Source organism: Eriocheir sinensis, chromosome 53 (assembly GCF_024679095.1).
Source record: "Eriocheir sinensis breed Jianghai 21 chromosome 53, ASM2467909v1, whole genome shotgun sequence".
In the NCBI taxonomy this organism is placed as follows: domain Eukaryota; kingdom Metazoa; phylum Arthropoda; class Malacostraca; order Decapoda; family Varunidae; genus Eriocheir; species Eriocheir sinensis.
The window spans coordinates 5,945,316-5,963,777 of NC_066561.1; the positions used below are offsets into that span (position 1 = coordinate 5,945,316).

Below are 18,462 nucleotides of genomic sequence, written 5' to 3' on the forward strand. Positions count from 1 at the left end.
TAGACAAGTTGGCACTCCGAAGGCCGGCCCTGGGGAGGCATATATAAGGAGGAAAGGGGAGCTACGGACCATTCCACTCAATTACCCGGACACAAACACAACACAGCATGGAGGGGAAAGTCGCAGTGGTGGTGAGTATAGAGGGATTTGCGGGAGGTGGTGGTTGGTAATACTGCTTTTTAGTGGTTGGTAGTACTGTTTTTTTACGGGTTTCTTATTTTTTAGTTTTTTATTGTTCGTTTGTGGTTTTTGTTTTTTCTTTAACTTTTCATATTTTTTTCATTGCTCTGTTCCCATTTTTTCACATTTACTCCTTTTATTAATTTCTATAACCCATTTCGCAAGTTTTAATATTTTTCTATGGTTCTGTTTCTCCTTTTTTCATTTATCTACCTCAGCATTTAGTCAATATATTAATTTATCTATCCTCTTCCACTTGTTTTTCACCTTTTCCTCCTCCTTCTCTTTCTTCCTTGGTCATTTTATTGTTTCTTCTTATATTATCCCTTTTATCTCTTTTATTACTTCATTATGCCTTCAGCTGGCCATCATCCGTCCTGTCCTTCTCTCTCATGTATACCAGAATAATCTATCTGCTCTGCCCTTCCCTCCTTCCTTACTTCGTGTTACCTGTCCACCGGTAGTCAATTAGCGCCCAGGAGGTACACAGGGTCTTACTTTCACAGGTGTTCGCAGCGATGATATTTGTTCTGTTCTTCGTTCTCATATGTAAATTAGTCTACCTGTCCTGACTTGCCTCCTCTTCTTCTTTTCATCGTGTTACCTGTCAAGTGAGTAATTAGCGTCCAGGTGGCACTCAAGCGAATTCCTGCAGGTGTTAGCGGATAGTGTCACTCTAATCCTTCCTTCTCACCTGAACAATAATAGTCTACCTGTCCTGCTGTGCCTCCTTCACCTGTTCCATCGTGTTACCTGCCCTCACGTGCCTCATCAGCGTCCAGGAAGTACTAAGGTCATCCCCCACAGGTGTTGGCGGCGATGGTGGCGGCGGCGGCGGCGGACTCCTCCTCGCACGTGTCCATCAACTTCGGCGAGGCCCAGGTGGAGTACGACAACAACCACGTGCTAGAGCACGCCCCGTACCCCCACCCACCAGCTGACCCCCTCTACTCCCACCCCCCCGCCGAGCCACACTACACAGCCCCACCCGCCGAGCCACACTACCCGCAGCAACCCCCGGTCTATCACCCCCCCGCCCCCGTCTACCACCACCCCGAGGAGCCGTACGCTGAGCCCGCCGTGCCCGCCTGCGCCGAGGCCACCAACGCCACGTACTGCACGGAGGACGAGGCCTACCCCGAGTACGAGATCAAGCACGCCATCCAGTACCACCTGGACAAGTTCAACCACCTGTACGCTGACGTGGCGGACCTCAACACGGAGCTGTCAGTGGAGCGGCCCGACACCCTGGAGGAGGAGACGTACCTCTGCCCCTCCGAGACCGCCTACGTCAGGCCGCTGCGCGCGCTCAACACGGAGGGCAAGTGGCGCGTGGTCGTGAACGAAATCGCGCTCCACTACAAGACCTTCACGCAGACGACCCGCGTGGAGGAGTGCCTCACCGCCGGGGACCCCTGCCCGAAGGTACCGTTCTGCTACGAGTCCTCCTGCCTCCAGAAGTCCATCTACCACCGATTCCTCGTCTACGACGCCTACGACAAGTACTTCCCCTTTGCCATCGAGACCTTCAAGCTGCCCGCCAGCTGCGCCTGCCTCCTTGGCGCCTACGAACTAACCCACTAACGCCCACTGTTCCCATGACTAGCCGCGACCCAAAGACTGGAATGCAGGTTGAAGTAAAGTGACAACCCTCTCTAGGTAACATGATGAAGGTTAAGTCAGTCTCTCAACACAGGTAAACTTAAGCAGGTAAGGAACAAAGTCCACTACCTAAGACATAATGCAAGTAAAACAATACAAAAAAAAAACCTCAGAACGTGGGGAAAACAGAATACCTATGATATAAGGCAGAAACAAAAAGCAACAAAAAAAGAACAATACTAAACAGCCCTAGTTCCTAATCTTTAACTATAAGAAAAAGGTGAACCTCAAAGGCACTCTCCAAGGCATTTACATGTATCTCAAAGCCCAAGGTGGCTCCTGGTGCATAGGGAAAACGAGAACTTGTAACACCATTCTCCTTCTAACTCAGGTACAAGATGGTGCACATAAGAAAGATAAAAATGACTCAACAGATGATACAAGCTAAAGGCGGTACGTAAAGAAAGCAGTTCTCTAGTCATCTCTGTGATATGTTATCTTTTTATACAACGTTGTTTATTATTTTTTTTTGCATCTTATTTGTAATTTTGTATTCTGTGCATTGCCTTGATGGCGTGAACAATAAAGTTTTGTAAAAATGCTGTTCTGTTTATATGTCTGCGCCTCAGGAAGGAGTGTAGAGCATGGGTGGGGATGAGATAGATAGACAAATGGATAGATATTGAGATTGACTAAATGATTTGCTTAATGAACAAGTGCACGAATAAATGAGAAAGCAAAGTAATTATGATGTGAGCTTAATCAAAATGAAGTAAAATATAAGCAATAGGAACATGAACACAAAAAAAGCAAAAGAAGAAGAAGAAGAAGAAACAACAACAACAACAACAACAACAACAACACCCAAGTAACACCAAATTAACCAGAAAAAAATAAAATACGATAAAATAAAATAAAATAACACACACACACACACACACACACACACACACACACACACACACACACACACAAAAGAAAAAAACGCAAGACACAGAAGGGCAGTTACCTGTTCTCCTAATCACCTCACCTGGCCACACGTAAACGCACCTGTACTTAATCATTTCCTCATACGGGGAAGACGACGAACACTGCCTAGCCTCGCCTCCCCTTAAGTACCTATTAGAACCCATTAGTCCGACCGTAAAGGGGACTGGAGAGACGTTATTTTATGGTGAGTAAATGGATGTGGTGGATGGATGGTGGAGGAGGAGTGAAAGGCATGGAGGAGGTGGGAAAAGAGGAGGACGTGGCGATAGCGGAGGACGAGGGATTGGTAAGGGAGGAGTAGGAGGAGGTGGAAGTGGAGGAGGTGGTGGATAAGTAGGAGGAGGAGTGGCAGGGGTGGAGAAGGTGGGAGAAGTGGAGGTGTTGGAGGAGGAAGGGTTGGTAGGAAAGGAGGATGAGTGGAAGGGGTGGAGGCATTGGGAGAAGTGGAGGACATGATGGAGAAGGAGGAGGAGGAGGTGGAGGAGAATTTAGAGAGAGAAAAAAAAAACCTGAAACTATAGGAAAAATATAAATGTAATGACAGCAACAGGGATAACAACAACAACAACAACTACTACTACTACTACTACTACTACTACTACTACTACTACTACTACTACTACTACTACTACTACTACTACTACTACTACCCGACCGCAGCAGGTGATGGCATTCTCTCATCCCCTCAAACCATCCCCTACCTGCCGTCACCTTTCGCAATGCTAATTAGTCTTCCTGTATTACTGCAGAATCAACAGGTGTGACTCTCTCTCTCTCTCTCTCCCTACATGTCCACCTACCTACCTACATACATATATACCTACATGCCTATCTATCTCTATCTATATACCTTTCTATTCCATATATTTTTTAGTACTATCTTCACAATATCATTTAGTCTTCAAACAGTAATACTAATGTGATTTATTCTCCTGTTTAGACTTCTATTCACTCCGCCTCATATAACCAAACAGCCACGACTTTCACTAATTAACGCAATTCATTTAATCGTCTTAAGGTTACGCTAATATAAAGAACGAAAGTCGAGGAAGGAATTACCGAAAATCCATTTAATTAATCAACAAAATAATAAATATCAATACACTTAATAATCGTCATATTTCACATAAAAATTAGCCCTCATCTCGCATTCTAACGACACACACACACACACACACACACGTGGGATACTTAAAAAAAAAAAAAACAGATAAAAAGAGAATGGAAATAATGGAGAACTGTTATAAATACATCTCATACATCTTGACACATCCTCAACTGACACATATCTCACTCCAAATTCTTGCTAATGCATGAATATGTGTATCCGTATATGTATGGATGTAGGCCTATGTTGCAAAGGAAAACGGAACTTACCATGCCTGTCTGTCTGTAATAGCTAATAGATAGGTTGCAGGGGGAAACGGGACCTAAGAATGCCTGTCTGTGTAATAAGTACTGTTACGCCACCTCCCACCACACACCATCCACGGGCACATACAGCACATTCGTAACAGAACATTGCAGGGGAGACGGGAGTATCTTAATGTCTGTCTGCCTGTATGTATGTGGACTTACGAAACGCACGTGGCCCTCTTGCGTAAGGTAAACAAACACAGCTGAGAGGAGGTCGAGAGGGGCCGCGCAGCCTTTTACGAGTTCCTGGACGCTGATTAGCTACGTGAGGACAGGTAACACGACAGGCAAGGTGGGAGGGGTGCGCAGGACAGGTAGACTATTGTTAACTAATGAAGGAAGCCTCTCAGGTGGGGGAAGAGGGGAAGAGAAGTGAGGGAGAGGAGTGAGGGAGGGAGGAGAGTGGGTGAGGGAGGGAGGAGAGTGGGTGAGTGAGGGAGATAAATGAGGTGAGAGTGATAGAGAAGTGAAGTGAGAAAGAGAGAAGTGAGGTGAGAGTGGGAAGTGAGGGAGGTGAGAGGCGAGGGAGTGAAGGAAGGAAGGGAAGTGAGTGTCCTCTATGATCTCTTGGATTTTAATTTAGCATCCTTTCATAAACTCCTCCCTGTCATCTCGCATCCCTCCTTATCCAGCATCCTTCAGTAATCTCCTACCGGTCATCTTTTTCCTTCCCTGCATCCTAACGTCATTCTGTAACCTCACCTCAGTCATCTCTTATATCTAACTTGCACCCTAATCTAAAAGCCTCCTGTATCCTCCTCCCTGTTATCGCACATCCCTCCTAACCTCGCATCCTTCAGTAACCTCCTGTCATTAAACCCTCACCCCTTGCATCCTAACCTAACGTCCTTGAGCAACCTCCTCCTAGTCATCCCTCGTATCCTAACCTAACATCCTTCTGTAACCTCTCCTTCGTGTCATCTCTCATTCCTTCCACGTATCCTAACCTAACAGCCCTCAGTAACCTCCTCCCAGTCATCCCTCATATCCTAACCCAACATCCTTCTTTAACCTCTCCGTGTCATCTCTCATCCCTTCCTCGTATCCTAACCTAACAGCCTTCCGTTACCTCATATCCTAACCTAGCGTCTTTCAGTTACCTCCTCCCAGTCATCCCTCACATCCTTCCGAAACCTCTCCTTTCTGTCATCTCTCATCTCTGCGTTCCTCCCCTGCCAGGCCGGCCCGTGAGGTGAGAGTGCCCACCATGACCACTATCCACTGGTTCAGGAAGGGGCTGAGGCTGCACGACAACCCCGCCCTCCTCGCAGCCGTCAGGGAGGTAAGATTGCTAAGTGATATTCTTGCCTCCTGTCACCTCCATGTGTTCAAGTTAGGCCATGTTTTATTTTTAGGCTAAAGGAATATCATGTACAGTTCGTGAGTGTAAGAGGACTAGGTTACCAATTAAGGAGGCTAGTTTACCATTTAATAGCAGCTAGGTTTTCATTTTAAAGTAACTAAATTACTTTTAATGAGGGTAAAGGTAAAGTTTGGGACATATGGTAGAGCTGTGCATTGCATAGGTGCTCATCTCTGTCACCTCAGCCCTTGAGCTTGTGGTGGGTGAGAATCCACTACCCTAGGACACAGGGCATGCTGACATTCAGGTTATCACAGTTTACCTTCCCCAGCTTTCTCCATGCGCCCATTTATTAAGCAACCTGAATGGAAGGATGAACAGCTAGGTGGCTCTGCAGTCCAAAGTCATAGCTAGGCATGCTAACCACTACACCATGGGTAGGGTAATGATAGCAAAACATGTAAGCTTCACTATTAACCATCAAGTACCTTCCTCAGGGCACAGAGCTGCGGCCGGTGTTTGTGTTGGACCCGTGGTTTGTGAAGAATGCAAAGGTTGGCCCCAACAGGTGGAGGTTTCTGGCCCAGACCTTGGCAGATCTGGATGCTGGGCTCCGGAAACTGAAGTCCAGGTGTGTTCTGCGGGGGTTGTGTTAGTCATGTACCTGAAGGGTTAGGAGAGGGAAGAAGGTGATGAGATGGAGAAAAGATGAGCAATGAAGGTAAAGGTAATAAACAACCAATATGATAACAGGTAAAGGGGAAGTACCTATAGCCTTAAATACTGATTCTTTTACAAAAGCTACAAACTTCAGCCCATCTTGTTGACTTGCTTGTTATTCATGAATTTTTAATAGTTAATTTGGTGTTTTTGATCCAAATGAATGATCTCTTTCCCATTCGAGGCTGTTTGTGGTTCGAGGATCCCCAGAGGAGGTGTTCCCAAAGCTGTTCAAGACGTGGGACGTCAAGAGGATAACTTGGGAGCTGGACACAGAGCCGTATGCACGCACTCGCGATGAGAGGGTGGAGAAGCTGGCCAAGGAGTGTGGGGTGGAGGTGGCATGTCGCGTGGGCCACACACTTTACAGAGTGGAGAAGTAAGACTTGTGTGGCTTGTAGATAAGCTCTTTCATAGCAGTCATGCAATGCAATTATGGTAACAGATGACTTACTTTAGATTAACGAAAATATTTAATTAATGGGTGAATATAGACATTTCTTAATTATCTGACTTTTATCTTGTGACATTATACTATGCTCAAAATATTTTCAGAATCATTGATGCCAACTTAGGCAAGACTCCATTGACCTACCAGTCCCTGCAGAAGCTGGCCAACAAGCTGGGTCACCCTCCAAAGCCTATCGGCACCCTCACAGAACTGCCAGAGTCCTGTCACCTGCAGGAAGAGGCTGCAAGCAATGCCTCCTATGACCCCCCCTCCCTCAAAGGTGTGTGCAGGGAACAGGGGACATAAGAAACCCGTGGGAGGAAATTATGTCATTATGTCAGAGTGTGAAGAGGTGAACACATCCTCATTAATGCACTTTATGATTGAAATGAACTCATGAAGCAGTGACAATAAGTAATAATATAATGGTAATAATAATAATAACAATACACACATCTGATTAAATGTTGGGATAATGAATCTAGTTTCTCACTTTCACACTATGCCAGAGTTGGGTGTGAAGGAGGAGAAGCTGGAGCCATGTTTCTACCCTGGTGGGGAGACGGAGGCGCTGGCTCGCCTCGAGAAATACATGGAACGGAAGGTGGGTGGGCAGCACTAATTTACTAGTTACTGAAAAGGAGATGCTCAAAAACTGAATATAAAAAAAGCCTGCAAAAAAAGTGGGAAGATTCTGCTACTCTGAAAATGAGATAAGTAACCAAACAATACAATCAGTTTAGTTTCAGTTGCCTTGCCGCTGCCCTCTTCATAGAATTAACCCGGTAGCAGCAATGGGCCAGATTTGTGGCTTTACCATGTACCAGTGACGGGCCAAATTTTTGCCATGATATAAACCCCCCAAAATAGATGATTCATAAACTGATCACAAATGCGTTGATATATATTATGAAATGGTTTACATGAGTGATGACGATTTTTTCTCATTATTCTCGCTTAGAGGGTCCTTTAAGAAACATGATCCCCGCAGCTACTGGGTTAAGGTCGTAGGAAGGAGGGAGTGCACTCATAGGTGTTGATATTATGTACGACAAAATATAGACTCTTGCAGTGCGATTAACCACCTCCCCTTCCCTGGCCACCTCCTCCTCAGAGCTGGGTGTGCAAGTTTGAGAAGCCCAAGACCTCACCCAATTCCCTGCAGCCCAGCACCACCGTCCTCAGCCCCTACCTCAAGTTTGGCTGCCTCTCCCCCCGCACCATGTACCACCAACTCCTCCAGGTGATCCACTTTTCTTTTTCTTATTTAGTTCATATCGTTGCTTTATGGGGAACCTTATTATTCAACTATTTATCATTGAGGAAGAAGCATGTTAGCACTGTGGCTGAAGTTTCTTTTTTATACATACCAAATTCACGCATTGTTGTTTTTAAAATCTTCAGTTAATGTTGTCCAGCATTGAGAGCACGGCTGTCTCTAGGAACAAGTGATATAAACTAAATGAGCCTCTTTATAATCGGGGTTTAGAAATATTAGATACCAAACCATGTGCAGCTTTAGCATATGCCCCCAACTTCACTTTTATTAATAGAAAATTTGTGAATCCCTTTGAAATTGAACTCTTGCTAAGGGCTCTTATAAGATTAGCAATGGCAGCTTGTTAGAAATATGCTCATTGAGAACTTCTAATGAGTTATGAATATGAGTTTATGAGAAATGTTAAATGTTAGAAGTATGCTCATTGAGAACTTCTAATGAGTTATGAATATGAGTTTATGAGAAATGTTAAATGTTAGAAGTATGCTCATTGAGAACTTCTAATGAGTTATGAATATGAGTTTATGAGAAATGTTAAATGTTAGAAGTATGCTCATTGAGAACTTCTAATGAGTTATGAATATGAGTTTATGAGAAATATTAAATGTTAGAAATATGCTCATTGAAAACTTCTAATGAGTTATGAATATGAGTTTTTGAGAAATGTTAAATGTTAGAAGTATGCTCATTGAGAACTTCTAATGAGTTATGAATATGAGTTTTTGAGAAATGTTAAATGTTAGAAGTATGCTCATTGAGAACTTCTAATGAGTTATGAATATGAGTTTATGAGAAATGTTAAATGTTAGACACAGGATCAAGGTACTAGCAGCAGTGGGATATGATGATCGGTGATGATAATGAGCCAAAACAATGATGATGGTGAGTAGGATGTGTGTGATGGACCGGCAACAGTGGAGGAGGCTCATATCCCGTCCAACTCCACCATAGGGAATAAATGGACGTTAAACAATGATGATGATGATGATGATGATGAGGGGCAGCACCATGAGCCAAAACAATCACATGCACTACTATTTCAGATGTTTCATTCGGCCACCTCTTCGGATTCTTTACAGGAGCAGCGAGTAGCGGGCTTTTTTTTATTGTTTTTCCTTTTTTTTTGTGCCCTTGTGCTGTCTCCTTTGCTGTAAAAAAAGAAAAAAAAAGAGAAGAAAGACAGAGGGATCATAGTACCAGTAGCAATGACATATGATGACCAATGATGATAATGAGTGAAGGCGGGAAGGCAGTGATATTGGTGTGCAGGATACGTGAGGGAGGCAACACTGAGGCATTCCATCACACGCACCGCTGTTCCAGGTGTACAAGGGCTCCTCGCACACCCAGCCGCCCGTGTCACTCTTGGGGCAGCTTTTGTGGCGGGAGTTTTTCTACACCGTGGGAGCGACGACCCCAAACTTTGACCGGATGGAAGGAAACCCAGTGTGTCGGCAGATCCCGTGGGTGAGGGACGAGAAGCTGATGGACGCCTGGACGCATGTGAGTGACTGATACATAGCATTAAGGCTGGCCACTGTGTCTCTCATGAGTATGTTAGGTTGTGTACTTTTTATGCATTTCCAGTTAGTACTTATCAGAAAAAATCTACTTCTGAAAACTTATCTAATGTATAAAGATGAACTTATACTAAAATGCAGATTGACAAACATTATATTTTGAGAGTAGTTCATCTTTATATCCCATGTGAGTTTTCCAGGGTAGTGTTTTACTGGAGTGAGTACTGATGAAAGTCTTCTCTTGGGTCAGGCTCGGACAGGGTACCCGTTCATTGACGCCATCATGACCCAGCTGAGGAAGGAGGGCTGGGTCCACCACCTGGCACGGCACGCGGTGGCCTGCTTCCTGACACGGGGTGACCTCTGGCAGCCCTGGGAGGATGGCATGAAGGTACACACAACCCCCCCACCCCGACCCCACACACAGACAAAGGGAGAGATTATTCAGTCCAAAACTTTCAATGAGTTTGCCCGATTGAGACACATAAAAGGGACCCCATAAGAATAATGTATTTCCTGCAGCTTAGGTAAATACAGCTAGCTAAATACACACACACAAGTCAAATTACTACTCCAAGTGTTGGCCAGAGAGCTTTGTTTTTTTATTATAGAGGTACAAATTCATATTTAGTTTAATTTACTCTAAGCACTTCTCAGGTAACATCACAGTTATCATCTTTATCATCATCATCCTTGATCTTATTCAGGTGTTAGAGTATAAGATAGTTACTTTACTTTCATATTTACGATCACATGCAGAACATTTCGTATTGCTCACCAAGAGATCTCCATGTTGTGCTGGTTTAATTATTACCCAATGCTGCATGTTTTAGATGATTAGGGAAGGTAAAGTTGAGAGCATGGGCTAAAGTTGGACATGGCCTTAATGCTCATCTCTGTTACATTGGCCCTTGACCTGTGGCGGGAAGTAACGCATCACCCCGGAACACACGTCCAGTTAGATGTCTAGGTAGTTACTTTCATTTGGTGGCAGGCATAAAGAATTTTGTGTTGGGGACTGTTGTATTGATGCTGTTTTTTTGTGTTACTCTTGCACAGGTATTTGAGGAGCTGCTCTTGGATGCTGACTGGTCCCTCAACGCTGGTAACTGGATGTGGCTCTCAGCGTCGGCCTTCTTCAACTCTTACTTCCGCGTGTACAGCCCCATCGCCTTCGGGAAGAATACGGACAAGCACGGGGACTACATCAGGTGCCTCGTGTGACGTTACTTTGGCTCATCTTTGCACTCATCACTTCACACCTTCTCACATCCATCTGGTGACATGACTATATACTCTCCTCGACAAAGCAACTTACAGCTAGCAGAGTATCGAGAGCAATGTTTGTCACAGGTTCTTGGCAGCTCTCGTAAACTTCTAAGTCTCCTCATCTTCCATGCCTGTCCTCTCTCTTCTGGTGACATCACTCTGTACAACCCCCCCCTCCCCCTCCCCCACCCCCACTGGCATATGTCCCTATTGATTGATTAACTGATATAACCGTGTGCCCTCCCTCGGAAATGCCTGTTGCAGCTACCAAAGTATCAGGAAACTAACATTCACCACGAGGTCTTATGATATCTCTTGCAAATCTCTAAGACCGTTTACTCTCTCTCCCTTCTGGTGACCTCCATATGGTCTGTGTGGTCTGAATATCTAAGCAAATTAAGACACCTCAGCACCCAAAACTGACCTCCCATTTGGCCACTCCTCATTAGTTCTTTATAGGAGCAATGCTTAGCGGGCTTTTTTGTTCTCATCTGTTTTTGCCCTTGAGTAGCTTCCTTTACTGAAAAAAAATGAATAATAATAAAATAAATAAATAAATAATGTAAATCCTCCAGGAAGTACCTCCCACAACTGGCCAAGTACCCCGAGAGCTTCATCTACGAGCCCTGGAAGGCGCCGCTGGGTGTGCAGAGGGCGGCCGGGTGCATCATTGGCCAGGACTACCCGAGGCCCATCGTGGACCACAGCGTTGTCATGAAGCGTAACCTGGAGCGCATGGGACAGGCATACAGGGCAGGTGAGATGAGCCGAGGCTGGTTGTCCTTATCAGAATATTTTGTGGTTGGTATGTTTTCTTTTCATGTTAGTGTTGGTGTGGCCTTGTATGGGATATATGGTCAGGGAGGTGAGATGAATTAGCACTGTTTTTCCTCATGAGAATATTTTGTACCAGGTTTATTTTCTACTTATTTTGGTGGAGGGCTTTTTTTTTTTCATTGTTTCCTTTTTTTGTGCCCTTGTGCTGTCTCCTTTGCTGTAAAAAAAAAAAAAAAAAAAAAAAAAGTGTGGCTGACCTCACTGCTTTTCTATTTAATTATTTCCTTTTTCATCAAGTTTAATCCCTCTACTCTGCCTTGTTTGGGAAATATGGTCAGGGGAGGTGAGATGAACTGGTGCTGGTTGTCCTTATCTGAATATTTTGTAGCAGTTTTATTTTCTACTCATATTGGTGGTAGTGTGGCTGACCTCACTACTTTTCTATTTGCTTCTTTCTGTTTTATTATTGAGTTTAAACCCTCTGCTTTGCCTTGTATGGGAAATATGGTCAGGGGAGGTGAGATGGACTGGTGCTGGTTGTCCTTATCTGAATATTCCGTATCAGTTTTATTTCCCACTCATATAAATGGTAGTGTGACCAACCTTACTATTCTTTCTGTTTTATTAATGAGTTTAAACCCTCTACTCTGCCTTGTTTGGGAAATGTGGTCAAGATGATGATGATGATGATTTTGCTTTACAGGTAAGGAGAAGAAGGCATCAGAAGCCAAGCCACCACCCAAGAAGAAGATGAAGAAATAGTTTGCCCAACAGATACGATGTAAGGTTTTACGTAAAGCAATCACAGTGACCTCATTAAGACAAGCATTCCGTCCACTGCCTCATGAGTGTATTGTGTCAAATTCTGAATCTCAGGGTCATATTCTCGGATGTTTTTTGGCTCTCACAACATACATTCTTAACCCGGTAGCAGCGACGGGCCAAATTTGTGGCTTACCGTGTAGCAGCGAGGGACCATTAAGAAACATGATCCCCGCTGCTATCGGGTTAAAGTCCACAAGTTGTTCTCAGGATTTTTTTTTTTTCACATTCATGGTACAGAAGCCTAGTAAAAGCATCACTTGGCTTATACAACTACCTATGGAAACATTCACAACTTCTATAAAAGCCTTATCAAATGTGGGTGTGTCAGCCCCGAACTATTTGAGCACATGGGCTTCACTCAGGAGCTATCTCTCCATCACTCTCGGTAGCAGCTAAATAGGGCCAGAGGCTTTAGGGCTGGGGTATTCTAATAGGTTATTATGTAAGTTTAATGGTGTTAGTTAAACGTTTTTTTTTATTGATGTTCCTGTAATGTGTGTGTGTTTAAAAGTGTATTGTATAACACATTTCTTACATGTTTATATCTGTAGTGTGCTGGAGTGTGTACTGAGCAGCTCCATAGACCAACACTCATCTCATACATAAAAGATTTAAGTCAGCAAAGCCCTTGATGGTGAGAGAACCAGAGACTTAAGACTCAGGCAACCTAACCTTGTAATTATTTCCTCCTATCATTATTGTTAAGCAGCCCATGACACCAGACCCACCTCTGTGTACCGCTGGGGCTGAGGCTCCTCATGCCCTTTCCTTCACTGCCTGGCTCGTCAAACGCTGATTCACCTGCCTCGTTACCTGTGAAGGAGAGACAAGAAATCAGTGTCAGCTTTAAGAATCTTGTATGAACAAGTATGTTTTCTTATCTTATGAAGATATGAAGTAAAATGAAAACCAAACATAAGGTATAAAAATTATGTGAAAGTGTTTTACAAATTCTAATAAAATGCTGAAAAACGATCATTATTATTTTCTCATTTCTACACACAAAAAAGCCTTGCAAGCTTGAGGTACCATTTCAGGGTCATGACTTCCTAGGCTCACAACTATACCATTAATATACAATAGAGGGTATATATATATATATATATATATATATATATATATATATATATATATATATATATATATATATATATATATATATATATATATATATATATATATATATATATATATATATATATATATATAACATGAACAGCCGGGTAACCCTGCCAACGATACATAAGTACTATTTAAAAGTAATATTTTATGAGTCTGGAAGACTTAATTTGACTACACCTCCATTCCGCGGGATAATGATGACAGTAATTAGTGAGTGACGTAACGCGCGGGTGAAGGAGTCCTCGGCGAGGCGGCGCGGGAAATCAAGGCCCCTCTCGTAGGCCTTGGGGAAGTCCGACACACGGGCCACGGCGCGCCACTCGCCCCACGCTGAGGCGCGGGAGTGTGGGCTTGAGGGTGAGGGCGTGCACATGAGAATGCTACTGAAAGACTTCCTAAGACATGGCATTCCAGCCCGTGAAGTTGAGGGAAACTATTAGTGACCTCACGGAGTGATTGCTGTAATAATGGCGATAAGAAACCGTTTTAAGAATATGGACTGTGACAAAAATCACTTGAAGATGAAAAAGTAATCCCTAAGACCGACTATACTACAACTAATGACTAAACGATCGAAAAGTGTCAAGGTGAACTGATTAATACTTATATAAGGCTAATAGGCCTAAAATAAAACAAGAAAGGTGAAAAGATGGACAATATAAATTCGAGGTGGACTGATTAATATTTATAAGGCTAATAAAATAAAACAAAAATATTGAATTGAATTGAAATATTGAAAAGGTAAATACTGACAACTAAAAGAAGGAAAAGGAAAAATAGTAAAACGAGAGACGTGAAAAAAAACCCGAACAGCTAAACAAACGATGATAATAAAACAAATGAAGAAAACTACCGATACAAGGCAATCGTTAACTTTAACACCCTAACCTAGCGAAGACGATTGATTGATTGATTGATTGATAGCTTATTGTTGCAAGTAAACAACAAAGGATAAGGGAGAAGCATGCCATCCCAACCCCCAGGCAGTACTGAGTGTGATTATACAACTAAGGATACATGTGGAAGTAGAAGAAATATATATGAACACTATGCCTGTTTTTGATTGCTAGTTAATTGTTGCATGTATACAACAAAGGATAAGGGAGGAGCATCCCATCCCAACCCCCAGGCAGTACAGAGTGTGATTGATTGATTGATTGATTGATAGTTTATTGTTGCAGGTGAACGACAAGGGAGAAGGGAGGAACATGCCATCCCAAACCCCAGGCAGGACATTATACAACTATTAGTACATGTGTAGGAAGCACCATGAAGCTAAAATGATACAATGGTAGGAAGGAAAGCACAGCAAGGGAGGGGGCGGTACCTTCCCCTAGACAATAGGACAATAAAATGTACAACTATTAACATCTTCAGGTGTGAAACTAAAAAGGTATAATGGTAGGGTACAAAATTAAGTGCTAACAATTATTATAGTACGCCTTAATATAACAAAGACCAACTGAAGAAGTAAATTTGAATACTAACGTAATAACTATATTGTACGCCTTAATATAACAAAGATCAGTTATTGGAGAAACAGATAATTTAAACACTAACATAACAAGAAGAATAAGAAGTATAAGAAAAGAAATAAGTAAGGAAAAGGAGAAAAAACAAACAAACAAATAGGATAATGAAAAACACGATTGGGAAAAAGAAAACGAAGACACGAAAAAAGATGAAGAAAAAGAAAAAAAAGGTCGAAGACGAAAAAAAAGAAAATTAAAAGGAAGAAGCAAAGAGAAAAATAGCAAAATGGATAATGAAAAAACCTAATATGAAAAGAAAAAGATGAGAAAAATATGACGAAGAAAAAAAGAAATAATGAAAAACACGATTGGGAAAGAGAAAACGAAGACACGAAAAAAGATGAAGAAAAATAAGAAAATTAAAAGGAAGAAGCAAAGAGGAAAATAGCAAAATAGATAATAAAAAACCTAATATGAAAAGAAAAAGATGAGAAAAGTGAGACGAAGAAAAGATCGAAATCCTTAGAAGACGATGGGAACACAAGTAGGCTAACATCACTGACCAGCCTAGCAACGGAACCAAATAATAGACGGACTGAGGCAGCGAGTAAGAAACAAAACAAAAGCTATATATAAACACATTAATATCACAAGGAAGATACGGTTGGGACCAATAACACGCTCTGGTTTTCCCTCGCTGGTTTTCCCACAAGGCTGAGTCGTAGAGAGGCACTGTTTAGGCACTCTCCTCTCTTCCTCCTCCTCCTCCTCCTCCTTCTCTTCTCCTCTTCCTCCTCCTTCTACTTCGTCTTCTTTTTCTTCGTTTATTTTTTTTTCATTATCCTATTTGTTTTCTCTTTTCTCCTTCCTTTTTTCTTTTTCTTCTTTTTCTTCTTTTTCTTCGTTTTATTTTTCCCAGTTGTTTTTCATTATCCTTTTTGTTTATATCTTTTCTTCTTATTCCTCCACTTTTATTTCTTCTTCTTTCTTCTTCGTTTTTTTCTTTTCTTTTCTCCTCTCCTTTTTCTTCGTCTTCTTTCCTTCTTGTTATCTTTTCCCTATTCGTTTTCATAATCCTTTTTGTTTTTTCTCTTTCTTTCTTTTCTTTAACTGACTGACTGATCCCCCTTTTCTCTCTTTTTCTTCTTGCTCCTCCCTTCTCCTTTGTTGTTTACTTGCAACTTTAAACTATCAATCAATCAATCAATTCTTCTACCTACTTATTTAATTAATTCTTTGTCTTTTTGTCTTTTCGTTTTTGTTTTCTCAAATTCCTTGTGTGTTTGCTTTAAGGGAAAACCACACAAGTACTGCACAAAAGCCATTATACCCATTTATATTGAGTCACCCACTTCACGGTACTCTCAGATCACGTTTGTCGTATATTCGCAAAAAACAAAAATAAGGCTACGGACTTTTCCTGATTATCGTACACACGCTTGGTGCCACTTGAATGCCAGAGACGTCTTGAGGAATGCCACGCAACACAAACACACACACACACACACACTTGGACTTTCCCTGTCACTAAGTCGAAAGGGGAAGGGGAGGAGGAGGAAGGGAAGAGAGACGAAGGAAGGAGATGGAAGAGAGAAGAAAGGAAAAGAGAGGGAGAGAAGTTTAGATGAAAAATATGAAAGAATGAAAGGGAAAGGAGTAGGAAGGAAGGAAGAGGGAGGAACGGAAGTAAGGATGGGTGGATGAAGAAGGTAGGAGAGGATGAAGGAAATGAGTAGGAAGGAAGGAAGAGGGAGGAACGGAAGTAAGGATGGGTGGATGAAGAAGAAGGTAGGAAAGGGTGAAGGAAATGAGTAGGAAGGAAGGAATTAAAAGGAAGATAAAGGAAAGGGAAGGGAGAGGAAGGAACGGAAGTAAGGATGGGTGGATGAAGAAGAAGGTAGGAAAGAGTAAAGGGAAGGAGTAGGAAGGAAAGGAAGGAAGATGAAGGAAAGGGAAAGGGACGTAAATAACGAAAGTATAGGAATGCGTGAATGAAGAGAGAAGTAGGAAAGAAGGAAGGATACGAAGGGAAGGGAGAAGGAAGGAAGAATGAAACAAAGAAAAGGGAGTAGGAAGGATGGGAAGGGAGATGAAGTAAGGAAAGGAAGGAAGGCAGAAGAAAGGGAGATGAAGGAAAGGAAGAGGGTAGAAAGAATGAAGGAAACAAAGGAAAAGGAGTAAGAAGGATGGGAAGGGAGACGAAGTAAGGAAAGGAAGGAAGGCAGAAAGAAAGGGAGATAAAGGAAGGAAGAGACGAAAAAGGGAAACAGCAACAGGAAGGGAGAATAATGGGAGAAAGAAAACGAGAAAGTAAGGAATGAATAAACGAATGTAAATGAAAAAAACAAAACGGATGGAGAGATAGATAAATAAACTTAAATAAATCGATAAACCTGAATACATGAATACAACAACAACAAAAAAGCAACAACAACAATATACGATTTACCTGACTTTACAAACGGAAGGAAAAAGAAGGGAGATGAAGGAAGGAGAGGAAGAGGGAGTATGGACGAAGAGAGAAGAAAAGAAAAACACTAAAGGAAGGGAATAGAAAGGAAAGAAAGAGAGAAGCAGAAGGGAACGAAAGAAACTAAGAAAAGTGAGTAGGAAGGAAACGAACAAACAAATGGATGATGATTAGGCAAAGAAATGAAGACAAGAAAGAAAGGGAGAACAGAAGGGTCTTAATGCATTCCGGTTGTCAGGTAATTTTTTTCCTACGCACCTGTTGAGGGAGAGAGAAAAGATAAGGGAAGGGTGAAGGAAAAAATGGGAGGGAAAGAGGAAAAAATGGAGTGAAGGAAAATGAGGAGAAGGAAAACAATGGAGGAGTGAAGGAAAATATAATGAGAGGGAGAGGAAAAAAAATGGAGTGAAGGAAAATGGGAAGGAGAAGGAAAACATGGGAGAGGAAAAAGTGGAGGAGTGAAGGAAAAAAAAATGGAGAGGAAAAGTGGAAAAGAGAGGAAGGAAAATAATAGAGAGAGAGAGAGAGAGAGAGAGAGAGAGAGAGAGAGAGAGAGAGAGAGAGAGAGAGAGAGAGAGAGAGAGAGAGAGAGAGAGAGAGAGAGAGAGAGAACGCGGGCATCCCTCGTAGAATTAAGTGGTGACGTGAGTGCTCCAATTACGATGTGGAATTCCCATCCTCCCTCTTCCCTCCCTCCCTCCATCCTTCTCCTCCTTTCCTCCCTCCCTCTCTTCCTTTCCTACTATCCTTTCCTCCATCCCTCTTCCTCGTTCCTCCCTTCCTCCCTACTTCCTTTCTTCTCTTGCTTTCCTTCCCTCTTTCCTGTTTCTACTTCTTTATTCGTCTTTTCTGTGTCTCCTGCTCTCATTGTCTCTTCTCTTTTCCTCCCTCCTTTTCCTCTCTTTCTCTTCCTTCTTTCCTTGTTCCTCCTCTTTTTCCCTCCTTTATTCGTCTTTCCTCTCTCTCCTGCATTCATTTTTCCTCCTCTCTCTCCTTTCTTTCCTCCTTTCCTCTTCCTTCCTCTCCTCCTTCCCTCTTTCCTTGTTCCTCCTCTTCTTTAGAGAAA

The 18,462-nt window shown here is 42.5% G+C and overlaps 2 protein-coding genes across 2 annotated transcripts; both read left to right on the forward strand.

Annotated features, from left to right (window-relative positions):
- The first annotated feature begins 79 nt into the window (after window positions 1-79).
- Window positions 80-1,824, forward strand: LOC126983130 (neurotrophin 1-like). The gene is made up of 2 exons (XM_050835627.1): window positions 80-131; window positions 988-1,824. The coding sequence occupies exons 1-2, from the start codon at window positions 108-110 to the stop codon at window positions 1,762-1,764; spliced, it is 801 nt and encodes a 266-aa protein (XP_050691584.1). The 5' UTR covers window positions 80-107; the 3' UTR covers window positions 1,765-1,824.
- A 2,511-nt stretch (window positions 1,825-4,335) lies between these two features.
- On the forward strand, window positions 4,336-13,310 carry LOC126983275 (cryptochrome-2-like). The gene is made up of 12 exons (XM_050835921.1): window positions 4,336-4,463; window positions 5,368-5,470; window positions 5,989-6,122; window positions 6,396-6,590; window positions 6,767-6,942; window positions 7,172-7,266; window positions 7,777-7,905; window positions 9,265-9,444; window positions 9,712-9,852; window positions 10,521-10,672; window positions 11,306-11,487; window positions 12,211-13,310. Exons 2-12 carry the CDS (start codon window positions 5,396-5,398, stop codon window positions 12,267-12,269), a joined length of 1,518 nt encoding a protein of 505 aa, XP_050691878.1. The 5' UTR covers window positions 4,336-4,463; window positions 5,368-5,395; the 3' UTR covers window positions 12,270-13,310.
- Window positions 13,311-18,462: the final 5,152 nt, after the last annotated feature.

What these genes read in the sequence shown, in the direction of transcription:
- LOC126983275 (XM_050835921.1), top strand. Translation starts at nt 5,396, where the DNA reads ATGACCACTATCCACTGGTTCAGGAAGGGGCTGAGGCTGCACGACAAC. An exon ending in TCCTCGCAGCCGTCAGGGAG is followed by an intron (nt 5,471 to 5,988) that starts GTAAGATTGCTA and finishes TACCTTCCTCAG; the next exon opens with GGCACAGAGCTGCGGCCGGT. An exon ending in TGACCCCCCCTCCCTCAAAG is followed by an intron (nt 6,943 to 7,171) that starts GTGTGTGCAGGG and finishes ACACTATGCCAG; the next exon opens with AGTTGGGTGTGAAGGAGGAG.
- LOC126983130 (XM_050835627.1), top strand. Translation starts at nt 108, where the DNA reads ATGGAGGGGAAAGTCGCAGTGGTG. An exon ending in AGGGGAAAGTCGCAGTGGTG is followed by an intron (nt 132 to 987) that starts GTGAGTATAGAG and finishes CATCCCCCACAG; the next exon opens with GTGTTGGCGGCGATGGTGGC.